The sequence below is a fragment of the Spea bombifrons genome, chromosome 1 (genome assembly GCF_027358695.1).
Source record: "Spea bombifrons isolate aSpeBom1 chromosome 1, aSpeBom1.2.pri, whole genome shotgun sequence".
NCBI classification, from domain to species: Eukaryota; Metazoa; Chordata; class Amphibia; order Anura; family Pelobatidae; genus Spea; species Spea bombifrons.
The window spans coordinates 88,622,101-88,646,255 of NC_071087.1; the positions used below are offsets into that span (position 1 = coordinate 88,622,101).

A 24,155-nucleotide genomic window follows, 5' to 3' on the forward strand; every position below is an offset into this window, starting at 1 on the left:
CATAGACATGGTTGGATGGGTTTAGTGTGGAAGAACTTGACTGGCCGCACAAAGCAGCTGACTTCACCCCCATTGAGCACCTTTGGGATGAACTGGAACAGAGATTGCAAGCCGGGCTTTCTCATCCAACATCCAACATCAAAATGCAATATTATAAACGTCCCTATTGGTGTAATGGTCCCAATACTTATGTCCATATAGTGTATCTCAAAGACAACAGGCTTATTTACATTTCTGCTATATCTGGTGAATCAGCAGGAAGCCTGCCCTCTGGTGGTGAGATGGCTGATGTGCATGACTAATTTTCACCTTAACTACACTTTTGGAAAAAAAAATATTATATGCCATTCTATTTTTCTGTAGTAACTTTTTATTCCAAAATCAAAGCAAGCAGAAGTAATATGGAATCATGATACTACATATTTGAAAATCTGAAAGCTCATTATGAATTTGTGCACAAATTATATTATACAAGTACACTGTGAATAGTGTGCAGGGATCAATGAACTTGGGTCCCATTTTGTAAATGGAAAATTTAGTAGTAATTTATACTAGGGTTTGGAGAAAACGGCCCGAGGAGAGATTGTTTCTGTTTGATCACTGTCACGTTGATGCTCCATATATACCATTCATGATAAACATTGAATACTTATGTGTACACACATAGGTTATACGAGAGGGGAGACTAGGAGTTTAAAAAGCACATGAATTAGTTCTGCATGGAGAGATATTTCTGCAACCATAGGCAATTATATATACTTGATAAATTTAGCAGTAACTATATTTGACTTATTTCGTTTTGGGAAGAGGAGATCGGACATTAATGGATTAATCCATAACTTGTACACTGATGAATGAACTCGCGAAAAATTCAGGTATTTTGACGTAGTGGCAGGCAACGCAATATGGCCAAATAGCGTGACTGAATCCTTAACATTTACGCCTTAGGTATTTGCAGTCCATGTGTTCTTGGATTGTTTTACATATGTATAGATTTGTCAAATTATTATTTTTTCCTTCAGCTGATATGGGGCATATCAGCTGAAGGAAAAAATTATAATTTGACAAAAATATAGGTAAGGTGTATCTTTTAAATTTATTAATTTATATTTAAACATAGTGACTTTTATGGGATCTTTATACCCTCCATCGCAGAGTTTTGTTTTGGATATGTTATTTTATTCATATGTTTCTTTTTTTTCATAAGTATTTTCTTTAAATCCTTCGTGACAATGGCTGATTTTATTTTATGTACCCTTCGTGACAATGGCTGTTTTAACATTTCTGCGGTGCTAAACCCACACAAGTTATATATTGGGTTTTTTTTAGGACAAGCAAGGCTTTCTTTATTTGGATTGTATCATATCATTTACTACAAAAAAAAAAAGTATAAAATACGGTGAAAACTTGACTTTTACTTGAAAGATCTTTTACTCGTCTATAAAAGCTAACGAAAAAACCTACTAAATAGATTCTATTTTTTGTCCTGAGTTTAAAATTACCCACTGTTTTTATGTTTTGTTGCTTTTTTATGCACGTTATGGGCATACCTGGGAACTTCTGGGCTCTGGCTACCTGGAGCCTTCCCTTGCGGGGCGCGGCCAGGACTGCCCACTGATGTCAACGGGCGGTCCCGTGACATCGGTGGGAGGTCCCCCTGACATTGGGGGCGTTCCCCCTGACGGCAGTGGGAAATACCCCCATTTAAAGGGAAAATGGGCAGGGAGCGGGGCGTGTGAAGACACTGCTCCCGCAACTCAGAGGATTTGGGTCTTCACCCGGAGAACCAGAGAAGCGGAGCTTCACCCGGAGATCTCCGGCCAAATCCGGAAAGTTCGCAGGTATGGTTATGGGGCAATAAGTACAAGTACAACCATTTTTTCCAAATCTGGTAATTCTTCCCCCATGTGCCATTTTAGGTATCTTTGAAGCTGGCCAATGCAATTTACCCCAACAAACCATATATTTTTGAAGACTAGACACCCCAGGGTATTTCAAATGCTATTATTTTAACTCTTTCCATGCACTAATTCTACAACCAGTCTTTGCAAACTTTGTGGTAGTAATTTTTTGCATTTTTTTTCACACACATTTTACTTCATGTATGAATTAACAGGTCCTGGTATATGTCACACAACACCCCTATATGTGTTCAGTACCATCTCCTGAGTACAGTGATACCACCCATGCATGGGTTTGTTGGGTTGCTTGGGGGCTAAAAAGCCACATTTAGGATGTGTGCATTTTTCTAATTGAAAATTAGACATGGGGCCATCCTTCCCCGTGTGTTAATTGGGACATTGTTGAATCCGTCCAATTCAATTAAGCCCCTCAAATCATTAATTTTTTAAAAGTAGACACCTCATGGGCATTTAACATGCCAGTATTTTAACTCTTTCCATGTGAGAAAATAAAGCGCTAATTTTAAGACTTGCTCATAAAAATATTTATTTTTTTGGTCTCTTTTTTTTTTTTTTTAAACCATTTTTTGGAACTGGAAGGTTCTCCTGATGGCGACATCGGTGGGAAATTATTTTTACATGTTACATTGTGATTAGAAAGCTGGGCAACCTATTCAACCTGCACGGGGAGCCAGAGTTCTCAGGAGGGTCTGGAGAGACAAGTGTGGTCCCTTTTCCGTCACTTGTTAGGGTAGCTTACAGTTCAAAAAGTAAAAAAACAAACAAACAAAAAACCCTATGTGCAATGCTTACAAATCTCAATGTCTTCTTGTTACAGTCAGCAACGTATTTTCACAATACACTCCTTTCATGGAAGTTATGCCGGCTGTGATTGGTTGCATGAGGAGTCATTACAGAGTCAGCATGACAAAGCACACACACACAGCCGAGTCTGGCCCACACCATGTGCTTCTGTTAGCTGGCATGTTTACTAATCAAATATTACAGGGGCATTATTTATTACATTACATTATTTTTGAAGACTAGACACCCCAGGGTATTTCAAATGCTATTATTTTAACTCTTTCCATGCACTAATTCTACAACCAGTCTTTGCAAACTTTGTGGTAGTAATTTTTTGCATTTTTTTTCACACACATTTTACTTCATGTATGAATTAACAGGCCCTGGTATATGTCACTGTCACACAACACCCCTATATGTGTTCAGTGCCATCTCCTATCTATAAAGGGGTAGTAGAAGCATCATTATACACTCATCTACTGACACCGGATGTTTTTTTGGGGGGGTTTTTGGTCTTTTTTTTTTTTTTTTACCATTTTTTGGAACTGGAAGGTTCTCCTGATGCCGACATCAGAGGGAAACTATTTTTACATGTTGCCACCCCCCCCCATTTATTTTACTAATCACATTGTGATTAGAAAGCTGGGCTCCATTGACTTGCATGGTTGAATTCAACATATTTAACCTGCACGGGGAGTCCTCCGGAGTGTCTGGAGAGACAAGTGTGGTCCCTTTTCCGTCACTTGTTATGGTAGCTTACAGTTCAAAAAGTTTTTTGTTTTGTTTTTTTTATTAAAAAAACCCTATGTGCAATGCTTACAAATCTCAATGTCTTCTTGTTACAGTCAGCAACGTATTTTCACAATACACTCCTTTCATGGAAGTTATGCCGCCTGTGATTGGTTGCATGAGAAGTCATTACAGAGTCAGCATGACAAAGCACACACACAGCCAAGTCTGGCCCACACCATGTGCTTCTGTTACTTTAACCCCTTAAGGACAATGGGCGGTTCCTAAACCCATTGAAAACAATGCATTTTGAGCCCGTACATGTACAGGCTTTGTCATTAAGGGGTTAAGTGCTGGCATGTTTACTAATCAAATATTACAGGGGCGACGTGAATGGAATGAAGCTGCAAATACTCGCTATTTGGATTAGTAACTAAACAGACATATCTTTTTACTCATAAAGTTGGAAACATTTTCAGCATTTTAACTTTGTCTTTTTATTCAACCAGAAATTTACTCTCACATTTAGGTTACCCACGCAAATTACCGTATATAGTTTTCAGGAAAAGTGAATCATTCATTTGAAATCATATTTATATATACTGTACAACACACTGTATTTAAGATTTTTAAAAGAGAGAATGGGGAAAATTAGACATTTTCCACAGTTTTATCCATTAAAAACTGTACGCAGCTCATTCAAAGTACGGAATATATATATATAATATAATTTACTTGTCTTGAGTTTAGAAACACTTCATATGCCTAAGATTTTCCTCTAGATTTTTTAAACACAAATGACAGAAGGGTTCCATCACTTTTTTATAGGGTTAAGTAGGGGCAAAAAGGTCAGCTTACGGGGGGGGGGGGGGTTGGGCACTGCAGCTTTTTTGGGTTTTTTTTTTTTTTTACAGCTTACCTGTGCATTGTAAAAGAATACAGTATGTCAGACTAACTGGGCTGTGTAACCTATGACAGGAGGGTTCCCAGCTGGGTTGTAACTAGAAACACTAGGGCCCCAGTGTAAAAACAAATTGCGGGTACAGCTAGCTGCTTTTAAAGGGGTGGTCACCCGGGCCCCCTAGAGAGACATTACGAATGTGACAAAATGTACATCTTAGTGTCTACCAAGGGTGAAGTTATATAAAAAAAAATTCTATATGCAGCTTGATTCCAGTAGTGTGTGTGTGTATAATATATATATATATATATATATATATATATATATATATTGTGACAGTGTAAACCCCAGGGAGATGCTTAGTGTGGCATTTGGGTACAGGTGCTATCCAGATCGTCAATATGGGTCCCTGGGGTGGAGCAATTGGAGAGCAGGGTGGGCCAATGCTCCGTTTCCCCATGTTGTGGAAATTCCATGCCGGGTTTTCCAGGAGGCAAGAAATCAGCAGGATCCGGTCCGGGATTCCTATGGGGCCGGCATCAGGCACAGGTGCTGGACATTAAAAACCCCTGGAGCTTGATACTCAGAGAGACTGTTGGGGGAAGAGGAAGTTCCCTGTGCTCCCAGGGCAAGGAGAGGCCCTGAAGAAGACAATCCCTGAGCCAAGTGAGGCAATACCTGCCTGGACATTTTGTGTGTTGTCTGTGGGAGGTTTTGCAGAGCCTGGTATAGCTGGGTCTGGCTGGGAGGTTGAGTTAGTGGGTGATTAGGCTGGTCAGTCTGGACAGCATAGTTCAGTTAGAGAGGGCTTCAATTGGGAGCTAGGTTTTCTTTTTATGATTTGGTTTTTGGGGTTTCAGTGATTAAAAATAAAAATCTGTTTTGTTACAAGCTGGTGTTCCCGAGACTGATTGCCCTAGAGGACTGTGCTTAGGACCCCTAAAAGTGACATGTATGGCCCTCCTGCTACAGGGTTTGTCACAATATATATAAACCCACATATATAAACCCATATACATATAGTGCAACAATGTTTAAGTATGGATTTATAGGTGACCATATAAATAGCTTCTGGCCATAGGGAAACCCCACAAGAGACCAGGATCGCCACAGGCACAGTATCAGCCAAATCAATGGCTCAAAATGACAACCAGACCAAAGTGGCCGGGGTTAAAAAGGTATAACAAGTTTTATTCCCAAAACAACAATCCACATCTTACATTTACAACAAATGAAGACATGCTCCAGAGGGAAGAACCTGGCCTTACGCTGCCTATAGCACCGTGTACTTCCAGCCTCCAGCCGTGTGGTACAGCGTCCCACAAGACTTCTGGTTAATGTTTACTTCCTGGTGCACTACACATTTCGCCCAATGGGCTTCCTCAGGTGCTTAAACCCTGCCCCTTCAACAGTCCTTATATATAGTCCAATTAAGAAAATGACTTTTCTCTACTGTCTAGATTGCTTAATCTCCCATCAATTGTCCAAATTGCTACCCTTGTGACCATGAGTGTTACGTCCCTGGTTCCCAGGCTGCCATTATCATTAGTAATGGTCCTGATTATTTATGCATCCACATTGGTACATGTATCTGTGTCTCGGATGCAGCACCAGGTATTAACTATTGTATTTGTTAGCGGAATTAATCTACGCGGGAATAGTTTTATGCTTCGAGAACTTCTTCAAAAAGTCTAAACTCAACCATTTAATGTTTGTGCTGAAAATCATAATTTGTTTCTCAGAAGTCCACAAATTGTTTTCAAAAAAAGATTTTTTCTAAAGGCAAGCATTGTAGTACTTCTGCAGGTTTTTGAAGTTTAATATTAGGCTTTTCCATGTTTTCTTTGTGTGCGAAACATGGATTCCATGTAGGGACAGACATGGCAACTAGTGACGTATTCCATTCTGAACCTCTTTTAATCCTTTGAAGAAGCACCTTGCGTTTGGGTATTTCAGAAGTTCAACGAACTTATCAATTTCTGACCGTTCAGACAAGTTTGACATAAAGTAAGAAAGCGAAATCTTCACAGTCATCTACATGTTTTGACCATGAATCCGTATAATGTATCAAGGCATTAAAAACAGGCTGTTTACATTCCATCTGTTTCTCGTTCTGTCAAGTTAAGAGGCACAAAATCTCCCTCATACCTTGCAACAAGCTTTTTCTTAAAGGGACAGTACATGTTCCCTGACACCTCTAACTAAAGAAGAATGCATGGTAGAGCACTCATTGAGCAGTAGCATGTTCTAGTGAGCCAAGGCCTATGGTGGCAGAACTTGGTGGGCTGTTAACCCCCACTGGTTACTCTTTACTACACTTCACATGGGGTGGTGAATGTTTACACAATCCTTTTGGTTAACTGGTTGTTAGTTACTAATTCATTACATTTCTTTTCCAAGTATTTTACAAGGAGAGGGGGACTTTGGTTTCTACTTTTCATATATGCAAGGGAAGACATGGTAGTTATCATTTGAAAATGTTGTTATTTGTCAAATGTACATACGGTGACATGCACCAAGTAATATGATTGTTATTATTATTGGCATGGGACATAATGCAACTTCAATCAAGTCTTTTCAGTTGAGTTAACTAGACAAACTGTTCATCTTTTTAGTGAATAAACCGGCCTGTGTTTCAGGTCCCCTTCTTTCTTTATATTGCAAGATCTAATGATGACCCCCACATGATTTTTTGTTGTTTGTTTTCTTTTAAATAATTTTTTTTATTTCATTTGTTCCAACTCCGTGAACATTGCTGAGGCTTAACGTTGGTGTAAATGTCCCTTTAAGATGGTTTGGTATTTCACTTGCTTTTTTCTATGGCTATTGTATGAAGTTGAGGTGGGGGGAAGGGAGTGAATAACTTTGCAGAGTGAAGGGAAGTGTATAGGTCTGCTAAGAAGCACAACTGCTGGCCCTTTGAGTTCAGGAACCTATTCTTTCGTAAGAAGCACATTTAATAAGGTAAACCAATATATTTAATATTTTAATCAGCCAAAGAGAAGAAATATATCCTTAATATAATCCTCAAACCATTATTTACCACTTGGATTGTGGTTTCATTGGGAAACAAGCAGTCTGATCATATTGCTTTATACTTATGCGTGAGGTCATCATTTGTATGTTTTTATACGTTAATAGTACCTGTATTTTCATCAAAGATTAGGAACGTTAAAGGCCTGCAGGTTTGGGAACGCCATGAGTTGAACTTATTAGGATATCCTAGGCAAGATTTGAATCATTACATATGTGTTTCAAAACCTAGAAAATAAACATCTTTCTGATATTGCTAATTACATTTTAGTTAATTATTACAACTGTGCAACTATATTTTTTTGTGTTTTGTGGTATTTCAGGAACTTTTGAAGTTAATTATTTCAAAGTGTCAGAAATGAGTGTGCAAAAGGTATTTGCAGTGTACTGGCCCCTCAACCCTCAACCGGTGATCCTTTAAGAAATAAACTAAAATCCAGCTGTAGTGATCGTAACATTTGCCATTTTATGAACAGTGTGATCCAACTACATCCCAAAGGGCAGATACAGGCTTTCCCAAAGGTGCCACAATAAATTAAAAAAAATTCTAAACTGCACCATGACCCAGGTTTCTCAGTTAATAATGTATCAGTAATTTCATATATTAGCATAATTATTTTTTTATGCAGAACATTTCTAGCTAGTGTTATGAAATGCTATTATTTCTGTTCCAATGTTTCTAAAATACAGAACGACTTTTGAATGGTTTCACTCAAAACCGTTGCCTGTAATATACAGGTTATGTTAGGAAAGCTAGTGATTACAAACATTGTGTTTGTATCTATGCATATTTCAGGTATTTGATTAACTAGAGAGCTTGCAAAAATAAATTTACATATTATACATTCCATATTTTCTTCTCCTCCTCTTTGACCCCACAGGGGTAAAAAAAAAAAAAAAAAAAAAAAGATGCATAGGCTGCTATAAGAGAGAAATTATGAAGGGCTCCAGGTACCACTGCCTTTCCTGTCCCTATCTGCCAGGACCCTGCATCAATGATGGTTTCATGGTCTATTTGGACAAAACCCGTACATGTTGGGTATTTCTGTAATCGAGAGATGCAGCTGAACAAGTTTGGCTGGAATTCTCTGTCATAACATATAACCTGTACAAGAAATCCTAAACAAACATGAAAACCATTGTTTTGTAGCTCTGGATGGCTTACAGTATGTCATACCATAGTTATCTATTAAAACTGATAACATTTTTTTAACAATGTAAAGAATTTACCAGGTTATCCATTATGTACACAGTTTAGTTGAGCAATATGTGCGCTGCTTTCACATCTCGCAAACCTGCTGCTCAGATCATACAATTAGGTTGTATGGTGTTGGAAATCCCTACATAAGTATTGTTGAATAGGAACAAAACCCCACAACTGTTCCTTTTATAGAATTTATGAATCCTCATGACATATTCCCTGGATCATTGTTTCTGGGCTTTTGTCGTATTAGTAGTATTGTGGCAATATAAAGTTCTTTAAAATGCAATACACTTAACAGGAGTAATATGACCAGTGAAAACATATCTTATTGGATACCACATTGTTTTTGTGTTTATGTTTGTTTGTTCCAGGGAGGCAAAATGGTTGTCGCAAAATCATGGACTATGGTGAGACATTTTGAAGGTGCTCCTAAACTTGAGGACTTTAAATTGATAGAGAACGAACTACCATCCCTTAAAGACGGAGGTAAAATTAGAACCAATTTATGTATAAGTTGTGTAGCAAGAATTCAGCAATTTTAGGCAGGTGATAAAATTACACGTGTTACATTTTTATGCCTCCATAATATGTCAAACAATGAAACAATATCAGACTGTATATAAACAAGAACACTGTAATACTTTACGCAATAAAGTACGGTAGAACTGTTTCTACCGGTTCTCACTATAGTAATAATCACCCTGCAGTTTCTTTGCACAGTAAAGTCTTTTGGGTTTCAAAAAAAACTGTCTATAGTAATAACGGATGCAATCAGAGTACCTCTACATAAAGCCAGACAATCGCCAGAATAATAGTCAATAGACAGGATAGATCTCAGATGTAGGCTGCTTGTTTTGATGTTTTAAGTCTTTTTAGGACTCCTTAAAATAATACTGCATGCTTTTCACTGTCAATCCTCCCAATATCAAGAAGACAACACATGGAAAATTCAGATAAGACCATTATTACCTATCTACTGTACATTGTAAAATTTTGATCACCAAGTTTTTACTCGTTCTTACTTGTGCTGCTGGCAATGTGTTTGCGTTAACCTGTTTGTGGGCTAATGATCGATGCCATCATCAATTCAGTAGCTTAAGGGCCACTGGAGTGGCAAACAACTTCCGTACATGTGTCTGCATCAGCCTCAGGAACACTAATCATTAAACTATTCTGATACACAAACATTACCCCTTTTGCACCAATCATACTACTGATTGTCTTTGCTCAACTAATTGAGCATGCTTGGAACTAGGCTTTCTTGGATCATTTGTCATGTTACTCATGTTTTGGGGCCAGGTTAGGGAGAACACAATGTAAAGGTTTAGTTTCATTCTTTGTGACACTTTAGTTCTTTACAGTAAAACACAATGACATCTGATATTACGTATTCTTTGTTTTTTTTAAATTATGTTAGCAGCCAAGGGTAAGAAGTTGTATACAGTATAGCCTATAATAGTTCCTCAGAATACTAGGGCTATTTTATATTGGTATAAGGTTATAGTATAAGCAAAGGTTGATTTAGAAAAATAGTTGAAATGAATCCATGACATTTAGTAACAGTGCTTGAACTTTACGGATTTTGCAGTTAACGTTGCGCAGTTAATACTGTGCATCTCTAAGTAGACTGTTAAAATAAAAATTATGTTTTTTTGCAGTGGAAACCTATGTGATATTCTTTATTTTGAACTTTTTCAGAGCTGTTGCTGGAATCTGAATTTCTGAGTGTGGACCCATATATGAGGTAACACAGTAATGTATGGTATTTAAAGAAAAAATGTTTCTAAGCATTTTAGTAAATGTAAGCAATCACCATATTAAATACCAGAAAGTGGAAAATATCACATATATAACCCTTCAGTGGCAAACATGCATGTTAAGTGGTTGAAAAAAATTAAACCCAGGAGCCAACCACATACCTCATACATGATGGCTGCAGAATCAATCAGCGCTCTCTCAATTGTGGAGGACATAATCCTATTGGTGAACATGAGTGTGTTGCTTTGTTGGTGTTAGCATATGAGGGCATTCCCACCTCAGATGAGTCTGGTCGGTCAAGTAAATCCATAACTCATTTGACCACTCAGCTTTTTAGTGAATAGACCTCTTTGCCATTTTGTCATACTTTTCATTTTAATATATTTATCCTGTTTTGAATATGTGTATGTTTAACTTGTCTGGTTTTTCTTTTCTACCAGGCCATACAGCAAACTAAGGTTGAAGGATGGTGATGTTATGATGGGATCACAAGTTGCCAGGTAAATTTCAAGCGAATTTGGGTCTTTAATAAAACAACTGCATTATATTTCTTTCTCTTAATTGTACATTCCATATTTTTAATATAGCTAAGGTCAGGGGCGAGCCTAGCGGTAGTGAAATTTTGGTGCTGCATTTGTTTGGCTCTCCCGTAACGTAAAAACACACACTAATACTAATGGTCAAACCTGCTCTAACACCCACTCACCCTAACGTTTGCGCACACAGTACGTGCACAAGTCTACATCCTCTTCCTCAAACCAATAAGTCGAGGCTTATCCCTGACATTCTAACACACATACATTTACTGGGACCAGTTACTATACACCAACACACACACCAAATACTGCATATAACCAGACTCTCCGACTCTCCAAACATCATTATAGCTTGTCATAATATTGCATTAGATTAGAACGCTGTCACGTATATTTTGTTCTACCAGAAAATTGTCAATGTTATTAAAAACATTAAACCTATTGTGGTGCATTTAAAAACAAATCTTATGGCAATGTATAGATTATTGAAAATCCATTTTAAAGGGTGGTGCAAAAGGCTGTTTGTATTTAATATCCGCATAACTGTTAATAACTGTATAATTCGTTAATGTTAAAATAATCCAGGCTCTGCTATGGAGAATCCCTCTGTAGAGGTGGAACATCACTGATGCCATGACGTGATAGTCCCTATTACCCAGTTTCTTGATCTTCTATAAATAAGGCCATATAAATTTTATTGCTTTCGCTGCGTTAATTGATTTTGCTGACCATGTTTTCTCCTTGTTTTCAGGGTAATTGAAAGTAAAAATCCTGACTTCCCTGTAGGTGGCTATTTCGTTGCATATGCTGGGTGGACAACTCACTTCATATCAGATGGTAAAGGGCTTCGTGCACTGCCTTCTAACTGGCCAGAGAATCTTCCCAAGTCATTGGCGCTGGGAGTACTTGGCATGCCTGGGTAAATTCCAATAGCAACTCTTATTAGTCCATAGTCCATCATAAATTACAATCATAAATTAATCATAACCTGTTGACTGCAAGGTCAAAGTGCCAACCACATATCTGCTAAAAGCGATAACAGAAAAATGGGCCTGCAGCATTCTATTGCCTACACACAGAAGGCTTGTGTTTTTAAGTGAGGCTTTTAGACTTATATATGAGGCTTAGTTTGGGAGAATACTGTGATGTCAGTGGCCGACTGACAGCTTCTCTATATGTAAAATAAAGATTAGAAAAGTCTGATCTCTGCATGCATCTATCAATGTGATGTCAGCAGTGCCCCCAATTCCCACTGTCAAAACTTCCTTCCTTCCCAAAATAAATGAATAAAAAAAACACATTCTGGCATTTACATTTATATAAGTAATATTGTTGAAATAAAAATCACCTTATATGCTTTTATGGACAACAGCCACAAGTCATTGGCACAGGGCCCTCAGCTTGAGTTATAACGAGGAGTTATAACCCTCAAAAGTGGATGGGCTAGGGGTGGAAAACAATCGCATATTTGTGTGAATGGGTTAGGTTACCCAAACAGTGAAAAGACTAAAAATAATTTTAAATATTAAATCCAGACCATCTAATATATTAAATAATTTGCACATAACAATATGGAGAAATCTACCATTTTTTATGTTTTCTTATATTCTCCATAGAATGACAGCTTATATTGGCCTGTTAGAAATATGCAAGCCAAAACACGGGGAAGTTGTCCTTGTCAACTGTGCAGCTGGAGCTGTTGGCTCTGTAGTTGGACAGATTGCAAAAATCAAGGTAAGTAAACTAAGAGCAACTGACTAGGTTGTGACCACTTTGATTTCTATGCATTTGCCATTAGATATCCATGATCATGAGCAGTGGATGGAAAAGTGGGGGTGCACAGAGACCTGACAAGTTTCTCTGAGATAACTCCTAACACTCAATAGTAAATACTATGAGACAGTGATGTGTTTTTCCTTTGGAGCTGGCCTAGGGCAGCTTCTTCACTCTCTACCCCCTGCAGAAGGCATCCCAAATACAATAAATGGGCCTGTGCATAGGCATATGATGTCATAACTACTGTTGTCTCCCTGAACTTGCTGCCCTAGACCTAGTTGCCCTAAGCCAGGATACATCACTACTGTGAGATGACCAAGTCCTTGTGGGCACGATGCCTCGCTAAGGGAATATAAACTCATATCTATCATATGATTTGGTAACAGCATATTATTATAAAATATTTTTATAGCGGACATTTTCGGTGGAATTCCAAATTTTTGTTAACTTTGCTTAGCAAATGCTTGATTGTAATCCAGTGTGTTATATACAATGAATACTTTGTTGGTTTTGTTGTTAATATGACAATAATCATCCCAATCTTACATGATTTTCTGGCTGATGCACAAAACGGCAAAGTAAAGCATAATGGTCAAGAAGAACGTGTTGTTGATAAGAGAACTCGCATACCTCTGACAGCATTGAGTCGGCTGCCATCGTGCCCTGAAGTGATAAGAGCAGAAGTTACGATCTCTATTTTGTGATAACCAGGACACCTAACATTTATTAGGTAGAAAAGTATTACATGAAGTCTTCAAACTATGTTGCGGTGAACAACCTTTACAATTATATTTCCAATGTTGAATAAAGCCATTTTTGCTTGTGCTAATTTGAACTACTTGTATTCCTGATCAGGGGTGTAAGGCAGTTGGATCTGCTGGCTCAGATGACAAAATTGCCTATCTAAAGGAAATTGGTTTTGATGAAGCCTTTAACTACAAGACAGTGAGCTCTTTGGAGGAAGCTCTGAAACAAGCATCTCCAGAGGGATACGATTGTTATTTTGAGAATGTAAGTTTATATTTTTGAAACATTTTAAACAGTGCCTTAATCTCCAACATTATAGGTTTGCAAATCAGGAAGGGCAGGGGTCAGTGACAAAAAAAACCCTGTTATTGGGAAAAGTACTGGATGCCTCTGGAAGGGACTGGTACAGTTACAAATGCTACCATGTAATAAGTTTACAAGCACTGGGTGAATGGATGCGCACTGTGTGGGCTCCCATTGACTCCTGCGGGACATTTTCCTGCACCATCCCTATTGGGGATGTTCTAGCTTCTACTATTATGTCGTAATGACCATTCAAAAATATTCTTAATATAAAAGGGGGTTTAACATAAAATCCCTTTTTAAAGAACATGGGGCATGTCAGTAGAGATACTGCACTTCATATGCTTTTGTGTAATTGCTGACATTTCTATACAGAAATATTTGGTTTTAGATAACTTTCAATATATCCTTTATTCATATGCATTAACATTCATACACATTCATATGTGTGTGACTACATTTGTCCTTCATTTTTATATGAACTATTGTAAAAGTGTTAAGGTGAATTGACAAAAGCATTGCCATCATTTATCTGTGATGGGTTAACACTACAGTTGAATGAGTTCTGTTTAAATACTCCAAAACTTTGAGCTTCTAAATAGGTTTTGTGCTGCCCTCTTTTGTTTAGCACTCACACGGTATGTGTTGGGTTTACACAGACACACATATAATATATATATATATATATATATATATATATATATATATATATATATATATATATATATTATATTTAAAATAGGGCATTGGTCACACTGGCTCTTTGTGTAACTGTGTATACAATGCGATATATCTGTATATTTTAAGGTTGGTGGAACATATGCAGATACAGCTCTGCAACAAATGAAAAACTTTGGAAGAATTGCTGTGTGCGGGGCTATCTCCATGTACAACGATTCAGTGCCTCAAACAGGTATGTGGTTAAACTTGACGTTCAGGCAACAAACCTTTCTGAATGCACCTAAAAATATTCAGAAAGCCCTAAAGCTTCTTCGCTTCAACCTTGTCAACATTTCACACTAATCTTAAGTGCATGATCATCAGTTATTTGTTGTTCAAACCTATATTTACTGTAAAATGTAATGAGTTAGTCAACATTTGTTTTTAATAAACATTGTGTAATTTAGACCGAACGTTACTATTTTATATCTTAAAACAGGGAAATGTAGGGAGATTAGTCAAGCTTATTTTTTTTTAAAGTCTCTGAATATATTCTGAATATAAAGAAACTGAATTCTTGCCTAGCTAAATGTTTTGGACTATCATTGCCTGCGATTCTCATTTAAGATTACTGTCAAAAGGTTGGACAAAGCATAACTGCAGGAGTTCCTAAATGAAGAGTCCATTAATATTAGTTGCATCTCCTTTCAAGGCAACACAAAAAGACTCGGAGACATGGACTTTTTGGGGCCGGAGAACACATCTGATATTTATAGGTTTAAAGATTGTTCAAGTGTATTTTGTAACCCTTGGCTATCCGTCAGCATACCTAGCAACTTTACAGGGCAGGCTACTTGGTGCACCTCCCTCTTGGGGGAGTGGCTTAGTACAGGGGTGGGCCTAGTCCCAGAGTGTCATTTGTGGGAGGGAATGTGGGCAAAGAGTGGGTGTGGCCACATGTCATTCTTGGGTACAAAGAAACTGACCTGATGAAGCACTTATGCACATCGGCAATGTATAATCCAGCTTCCATTTATTGAATTTATGAATATCTTTCCCCTATAGGACCATTCATACAACCTTATTTACTCTTTAAACAACTTCGCATGGAAGGGTTTCTAGTGAGTAGCTGGGAGGACAAACCACAGCATCAGGAAGGCCAGAAACAACTCTTGGAGTGGGTTGTGGAGGTAATAATTTCCTATTCTTTCTCTGTAAATAAATAATAAAAAAATCCCTGTTGTGCACATACTCTGGACCATACTGAGAAAATAACATCTTTAATGTGGCGTGACTTTAGATTACTTGTCCATTATAGGATAGAACTAAGGACTGTTGTTTTGTCAGCTTTCGCCAATACCCTCTAAGTGTTAGAATACGTAACAGATAATGTATGTGCCATTGATCCAAGGAAACCAGATTTTCTCATAATATTTAGATACCTTTTCCCTTTTCAACAGGACGTTTTGTCAATGCAATTTCTTTGCCTTCTTTTGGTTTATACGTTGAGGTTTGTATAAATATGACCACTTATTCAATGGAGTCCCATTAAAGTAAACAGAGGATACATCTTCTAACCACTTGAGATCGGTATTTTACATACATGCAAAAGGGGCAATTTTAAAATTTGCTGGAATAGGGTGTAGAATGGATCTTGTATTTGTGCCCCCGAATTATGTGTTTTCTTTGTTTTTAACCATCACTTAACCCCAATAGGGGTTTGCAATAGGTGCAAATATTTATAATTGCACTTATAAATGAGGGACTGGAGTCAAGTTACCCCTTGACTTACGGTATTAGTGAATAGACCCCGTAGATATTTTTATACACTATTGACAAGGCCCGTTATTAAGTCATCAAACAGTGACCCCCACCTATAAATGTTGCACTGGAGTTTGCCATGGTTAAATTAATTGAAACATAAATGAATACACATGTGTTAATAAAGTATAACAAATAAAGACCATATTTTTAATGCTTACATTTTTTTGTCCTTTTTTGTAAACCAGGGGAAGCTTAAATACCATGAACACGTGACAAATGGCTTTGAAAACATGCCAGCTGGCTTTATTGGGATGCTTAAAGGAGAAAACATTGGGAAAGCTGTTATAAAGGTTTAATAATTATCTTTGTGTTTTACCAATGTGCAAGCAGATACTTTATTTTGAGCTACTAAATAAAGCACTTAATAAAGAAATACATGATGCTTGTATGCTGTATTTTGTGTCTTCTCACTTCTCCTGTATCAGTGGTCTGTATTGGCAATGCAATTACGGGGTGCCATAAAGCTATGTCAATGAGAAGGATTAGACCACTGTTGAATTTCACATATATTCATTGGTCCTGTTTTGGAGCAATGAAATAGGGAATTCAAATTATTGTGTTAAAGGCATTGCCTGAATTTGTGGGAGGGTCTGGAAGTCTATTTAATCTTCTCCAATCCAGCCTTATGCCATTCTGCGGAAACGATTCTTGGCATACAGAGGAAACCATCACATTGTAGCCGCTACTCCGACATCATCAGTATCAGGTATAATATGTCTCTCCTGCTCTACTGCACTGTCTCCATCATCCTTTGCGAACACCACCAAACGTGCATTGTTATTTTCCTTCATCCCTCTTGGCTTTCTGCAAACCTAAACCTGCATCGCCCTGGTTGCTAAGCAGCAAGCTCTTGCTCCCCAGCTCCTCCAATACCTTGCTACTGGGTCCCTGTGCAATACAGATCCGTCTCTATGTAGTCATGGCTTCAGTTCTCTGTCTCTCTGTCTCTCGTCTCTTCCTCTTTTCCTCTTGTCTCTCGTCTCTTCCTCTTTTCCTCTTGTCTCTCGTCTCTTCCTCTTTTCCTCTTGTCTCTCGTCTCTCCTCTTTTCCTCTTGTCTCTCTCCTTTTCTTTTCTGGCCAAATCACCAGCTGCAGCTATGTTCACCACCACCTAGGTTTTTCCACAATCCAACACTAATCTTCCTTCAGTGCATCATACTGTCGATACTCCTTTTTAATTACTCTCTTGCATATGCAGCATCCTACCCATCCTCGTTATTTGGTATGTTTTTTTGGTACTTTTATTATTTTTGTTTCTGATTAACTGCTTTTGCTAAATATGAAAAGCTAGTATTGGTGGCAAAAAAAGTTAGAAAACTAGGGTAGCCTTACATGTATAGTACTTGTAGCAACAGGTTGGTGTTTGTAGCAATCTGGTGTGGGCACTACCCACTAAATCATACTATAATTGGGCCTTAGCTACTGTTTTGGAGCCTTTAAATTAATTTCACACTTAACTAAATTTGCTGTGGGATGAAGTGTATTATATTGTAATGTGTGATACTAAGTTAGACAGCAGAATGAATGAGAGCCAATACAAAACAGAGAAAAAAAGCAAACAGAAGATTGATTCCTATCGGGGCTGGAGAGAGATGGGATATTGTTCTACCACTCCTACAGTAAATCAAAATTGCCTTTACGCCTAAGCTTCTGACCCTCTAGTTTTAGGTTATGACCTATTGTTCTAACATTTCTATTCCATTAAAATAAAGGTCCCTCCTGTGTGTCTATTTAAATAGATATATGTGTTTCTATCACATCCCCTTTCTTCTCTCCAGTACAACACAGCACCTTGCTTCTTTTTTCCAATGATTTGCTGCATTTTAAACATTAAAAAGATACCAGTGTTTGAATGACCTACTGTCATTTTGTATTTTTAAGAATCTCTTTTCAAATAAACCTATAGAAACAAAGTGTATACATGAATACACTTTACATTATCGTTATATAATAGCAAAGCACACCACACCCATGTGAGTTGAAAACCTGAACCTTTGGACATATGCAGGTCACAGCTGGTAAAATATTATCGACTTAACATTCTTATCTAGCTGAGAGACAATATTGCTGTATTTCAAATACAGTATCAGAGCAACATTTGTACCTTAACACAACCAACTATAATTTAAAGAATTTTTATTCTCTTATAACTTTTGAAATCGTAACAGATACCGCAGTAATTACTCTTTCACCCAATACTGAACTGCATAACCTGCTTCCATATTTCACTTTGTATGCCAATGCTTAATTAAATACAACTTGATTATATATATATATTGCAAAACTTTAATGAATGGAATATTCCTGTGCAGTTTGTACCAAATGGCTTGCTATTAATATTTAATGTTGATTTAATATTTACAAGTTCACCAGGTACATATATATATATTTATATATATTTATATATATATATATAATCACTGTACAAAGTGCTTGGGTTACTTAATGTATTTCAATTATTTTATATGCACTTTTTTAAAATAAACCTACATAAAGTACTTGTATGAATCAAGACAGTGCACATTATCCTTATATATTACTATATAGCAAAGTATACCACACCTAGGGGAGTTAAAAACCTTAAACGTTGGACATGGGGGACTGCTGGTAAAATATTATTGACTTTAAGATGGTTATCTAGCTGAGAGACCGTACTTACGTCTTGCAGGGTCATATAGTACAAACAATCCATTGGTCGTTTCTACACTTCGCTCAAGTTAGTTCCCACTAATACTTTAAGGGAGTTATGTATCTCTAGCAGAAAGCATAAAAGCAACCAATGGAATGGTCCAACCAGCAGATATATTCAACTGGCTGCTGTAGAAATCCACTTTGCGCCAGAATAAACTCATATACAAAACTACTTGTATGGTGCATCTTAGTTGTTGAAGTATAAATGATCATTGATCCCTATTTGATTAATACAATATGTATATATCCGCTGAATACATTGTAGAATGGATATATTTCTTTTCAATGCTCCTGAGAGGGAGATCTCATTATAAGGCTGGTGGACTGATCGGTTAGAGATGGAACCAAGCATGAGTATGTGTAACTGCAGAGAGTGGTTAAAATATTTAATTCCGAACATAGACCCTTGGGGATAAATGTATTTTTTTTTTCCATCCTTGTGTGGATCACACAGGGCAGAGATGTCACACTTCAGTGTTGTGCCTTGTGCAAATGGCACATGGGCAACAAAGGAGCAAGTTACAGAGAACTTAAGCCATACTCTCTATAGTTTGCTCTGTTGCAAAGGAAGGCTCCCCTTGATCTGGCCTTGGGTATTACATTCGTTAAATATATGACTGCTACTGTATAAAGTGGAACAACAAGCATCATGGGAAAGGGTACTGAGATCTGGGACCAACAAGGAAATTAGGAACAATTGCCCATTTCCCACGATGGGGCCAGGATAGGATAGGCTCCGGGTAGTGCAAAAGGTATGCTTATCATTCTACCTGTGGAACATCTTTATCACAATCAATGGAGGAACTGACTTCATGAGCATTGCCATAAAGAATCGGCTAAGTGTGGTGTTTGAGCAGAGAAAGTCACACAAAATATCACGACTGGCAACAATGGCAGCCACCAGGTCTGCAAAAAAAGTATAGCATATTGGAACAAAATGAGATAAAACCATATTTTTGTCAAAGCTAATCTACGTTACAGTATACCGCACTATACTTTATGATCAGGTAGAATTTTTTTTTTCCTAAGGACTTCCCCTTTAAGCAATATCAGCTTCACGAACATTTTCCCTGTTTATTGCCACATAAAAGGAGGGGGCAGGGCAGAGTAAAAGTTTAGCAAGTAAAGGGGAACTATAAAACTGTGAGTCTGGACATTGCAACCTGTCAAAGTGAGCAGACAGCAGCAGGGGTGCAGCCTAGGATTATATTTTTCACCTCAACACATCCAGAAACCTCCCATCTCCTTGTGATCTGAGTAAATAAGGTAACATCAAGGAAGCCCTTAGAATTTCATTCTTACATTATGTTTGTTTTTTTTTATAGCACCAGCAAATTCTGTAGTGTATCATAGAAAGATAAACATGGGTACTAAAAATAATGCCTTGGCTTTTAATAGTCTATCCTAAAATGCCTATGGGATCATTGGTAAAATGATTACACTAAGTCTCAGAATATTTTGCTAGGGTTTGAAAACATTTCAGCAGGTTTTCTGATATTTGAAAAATCTATATTTTTAGAACATAACATTCTCTGTGCCAGAGATATATTAGATTTATAGATAAAAGGGAAAGGTAATGATTATTCATGACATTTGACACAGTGTAAACTCAGTGATACTAGTGTAAAAAATATAAACCTGATGGATACATATGATAGTGATAGTAGAATGTATAACTGGTAGATAAGGTGAGGTTGTATTTATGGCACTTAATTTTTATGTGCAGATGTGTTCGCCTATATCAGGGGTGTCCAAGTTTTTTCTGCAGTGGGCCACTTCATCAGAAATGTATGTGTGTGTGGGCCGCACTCATTTTTCACTGAGAGAAAATATGGCCTTTTATCTTTATAATGCATATTAATACAGGGTTAATTTGGCGATAATGAAACAAGCAGTGGAAAAGTTTTTTTAATCAACTGTTATATGTCATTCTATTAATACTAAATTACTTAAACAGTAAAACAAAGTCAGTCAACAAACCATTAAAACAGGTTTAGCCAAATAAAACTGTACAAGTCTGGAGCATACTGTGGGTACAAGCTGGATTTAAGCTGGCTGACACACACTTGATCCAGGGCCAGATTAAGAGCATCACAGGCCTGGTGCTGAGGATTTTGGTGGCCATTTTATATAAATAAATAAAATAGACAGAATCCTAACTCATCAGCATCAATGTGTACTAGATAACGAGAACATCAGTGCTCGCCAGATAATACAAGATTGAATTTTATGTGTGAGTCATCAGTAAACATAAAACAGTCATCATACACGGGATGCCTGAAGCCACAATTTAGTGCCACTAATCCTTTTTAATAAAATATGCAGATTCAAATAGAGTAAATAACACAAAGCTTTTAATTTTCCTCTCACTGATTTCTGGGCCAAGAAAGTTTTGTCCTCTGAAGTGACTACACATTCAGGAAGGCGTTTTGAATAGTTCTATTTATTCTTACAGTAAGTAAAGTGCCAGGAAACAGACAACCAAATACACACCAGGACAGGTTCTGCCACACCGACCCCCAAACACACACACACCAGGACAGGCTCTGCCACACCGACACCCAAACACACACATTCCAGGACAGGCTCTGCCACACCAACACCCAAACACACACACACCAGGACAGGCTCTCCCACACCGACACCCAAACATACACCAGGACAGGCTCTGCCCCACCAACACTCAAGCACACACACACACACACACACACCAGGATAGGCCCTGACACCAAAACACACACACACCAGGACAGGCTCTGCCACACTGACACACCAAACACACACAGGACAGGCTCTGTCACACCGACACCCAAACACACACCAGGGTAGGCTCTGCCACACTGACACCCAAGCACACACACCAGAATAGGCTCTGCCACACTGACACCCAAACACACACAGGTCAGGACAGGCTCTGCCCCACTGACACCCAAACACACACACCATGATAGGCTCTGCCACACCGACACCCAAACACACACACAAGGACAGGCTCTGTCACACCGACACTCAAACGCACACACCAGGACAGGCTCTGCCACCCAGACACACACCAGGACAGGCTCTGCCGCACTGAAGCATAAAAAATTTATTTTCTACACTGCTTTGTCATTAACTGTATTTTTGCCCCCTTGTGTATTGATGTCCAAGCCCGGCTCCTTTTAGTATTGATTAATGTGTCCCCCCCCACAACCTTGTGTATTGCCCCCTTTGTACATTTATGCCCCCACACCCTTGTATATTGATTTATGTGATGCCCCAGCCAAACCCATCTCTTGTATATTGATGCCCCCACCCTTTTTGTATTGGCTAATGTGATGCCCAACCAACCTCTTGTCTATTGATGCCCCCACTGCCATGTGCATTACCCCCAGCCACCCCCCTTTTGTAATATTACATTTTTGTCCCAAGGGAATCCCCCCCCCAAATATGGGTCCACTTTCCTATAACCACTAACTATTTTTTTTGGTAATACTTTTGTGGGGGGTTTTCCCTGCTGTCCTCCGATGTGATGATCCTCTCCCTGTCAGGAGGAACTCTTCTGTGACGAACAGCTGTGCACGCCGGTCACTTTAACTTTGTTAGGCCGGCAGAGGCGGTCTTACAGCCACACGACGGCGGCTTTGAAAGCTGCCACACGGATGCGAAGTTCAAAGCAGCCGTCTTCTGGCCCCTTTGAATGATGGTATATATATATATATATATATATATACTTTTTAGGCAGGTGTGAAAAAATGCTGAAAAAGGAGAGTGCTTTCAAAAATAGACAAATTAATAGTTTATTTGTATCACTTAACAAAGTCAGTGAACATAAGAAAAATGTAAATTGAGTCAATATTTGGTGTGACCAACCTTTACCTTCAAAACAGCATCAATTCTAGGTACACTTGCACAAAGGAATTTGTAGGAACATAGTTAGGTATATGCACTAAGGTGAGGTTCCTGAAGATAATTTAATGTCAAAAGTACATATATCATTGCGAGACTGAGCACATCAACAAAACACAAGGTAGTTTTGCTGCATCAGCAAGGTCTCTCCCAGGCAGAAATTACAAGGCAAACAAGGGTTTCCAGATGTTCTGTCCAAGCTCATCCGAAGAAACATAAAGAAACACTCATTGTTGAGGACTGTAGATGCAGTGGTCGGCCAAGCAAACTTGGTGCACCAGATGAAAGATGCATCATGCTTACCTCCCTCCGAAAGTTCAAATATGTCCAGTCGTGCCATCAGCTAAACATTGGCATAAACAGTGAGATACTGGTATACCCATCTACTGTTTAGAGAGATCTGGTCAGAAGTTGTCTTCATGGAAGAGGCGCGTGGAAAAATGGCAGCAGGTGCTCTGGAGTGATGATTAAAAATTTGTTCGCAGAAGGGCTGGAGAGCGGTACAAGAATGAGTGTTTGCAGGGAACAGTGAAGCATTGTGGAGGTTACTTGCAAGTTTGGGGATGCATTTATGCAAATAGAATTTGGGATTTGGTCAGGAATTAATAATCTCCTCAATGCTGAGAAATACAGATACTTATCCATCATACAATACTATCCGGGAGGCATCTGATTGGCCCCAAATTTATTCTGCAGCATAACAACAACCCCAAAGTTATTATGAACTATCTTCATGTTAAAGAAGAACGATGAGTCCTGGAAGTGATGGTATGGCCCCACCAAGCCCTGAATACCCATTGTACAGCGCTATGGAATTTGATGGGGCTATATAAAGCAATAAATAATAATAATAACATCATCATGTCTGTCTGGGATTGCATGAAGAGAGGAAAGCAACTGAGGCTGCCTAGCCTACAGAAGAAATGTGGTTAGTTTTTTTTAAGCTGTTTGGAACATTCTACCTGCTATGTTCTAAAAAAATAAAGACTGTGTGCAAGTGCACCTAGCATTTTTTTTCTCTTTTATTCACTCAATCTACATTTTGTGAAATTATAAAAATAAGCTATTAATATGCCTATTTTTGAAAGCATTCTTACAGCATGTATTCATACCAGCCTCAAAGAGGTTTCTTTAAGCCCCCTCACTGGTTGACCAGCTTAGTACTTGCAGGAGAAACTTTACAGTTGGGCCTTCATAATGCACTGTGAAGCTGGGAAATTAAAAATCACTCAGCTCATCTGGAAGCACGTATTTTAGCCACTGAGGTTGTAAAAATATTAATGTAATCAATTTTTTATGTGGTCTTTATATTGAATAATCAAGTTTGTCTAATTGTATTAAACAGAGAATTGCTTTGGTATCATATCAAGAATTATGTTTTGTTTGTTTTTTAACCATAG

At 38.1% G+C, this 24,155-nt stretch overlaps 1 protein-coding gene across 1 annotated transcript; it reads left to right on the forward strand.

The window, feature by feature from the left end:
* Positions 1-7,178: 7,178 nt before the first annotated feature.
* On the forward strand, positions 7,179-16,562 carry LOC128495066 (prostaglandin reductase 1-like). Its single transcript, XM_053465852.1, has 10 exons — positions 7,179-7,299; positions 8,944-9,058; positions 10,271-10,316; positions 10,771-10,830; positions 11,618-11,785; positions 12,483-12,600; positions 13,498-13,653; positions 14,500-14,605; positions 15,418-15,542; positions 16,362-16,562. Exons 2-10 carry the CDS (start codon positions 8,953-8,955, stop codon positions 16,470-16,472), a joined length of 996 nt encoding a protein of 331 aa, XP_053321827.1. The 5' UTR covers positions 7,179-7,299; positions 8,944-8,952; the 3' UTR covers positions 16,473-16,562.
* Positions 16,563-24,155: the final 7,593 nt, after the last annotated feature.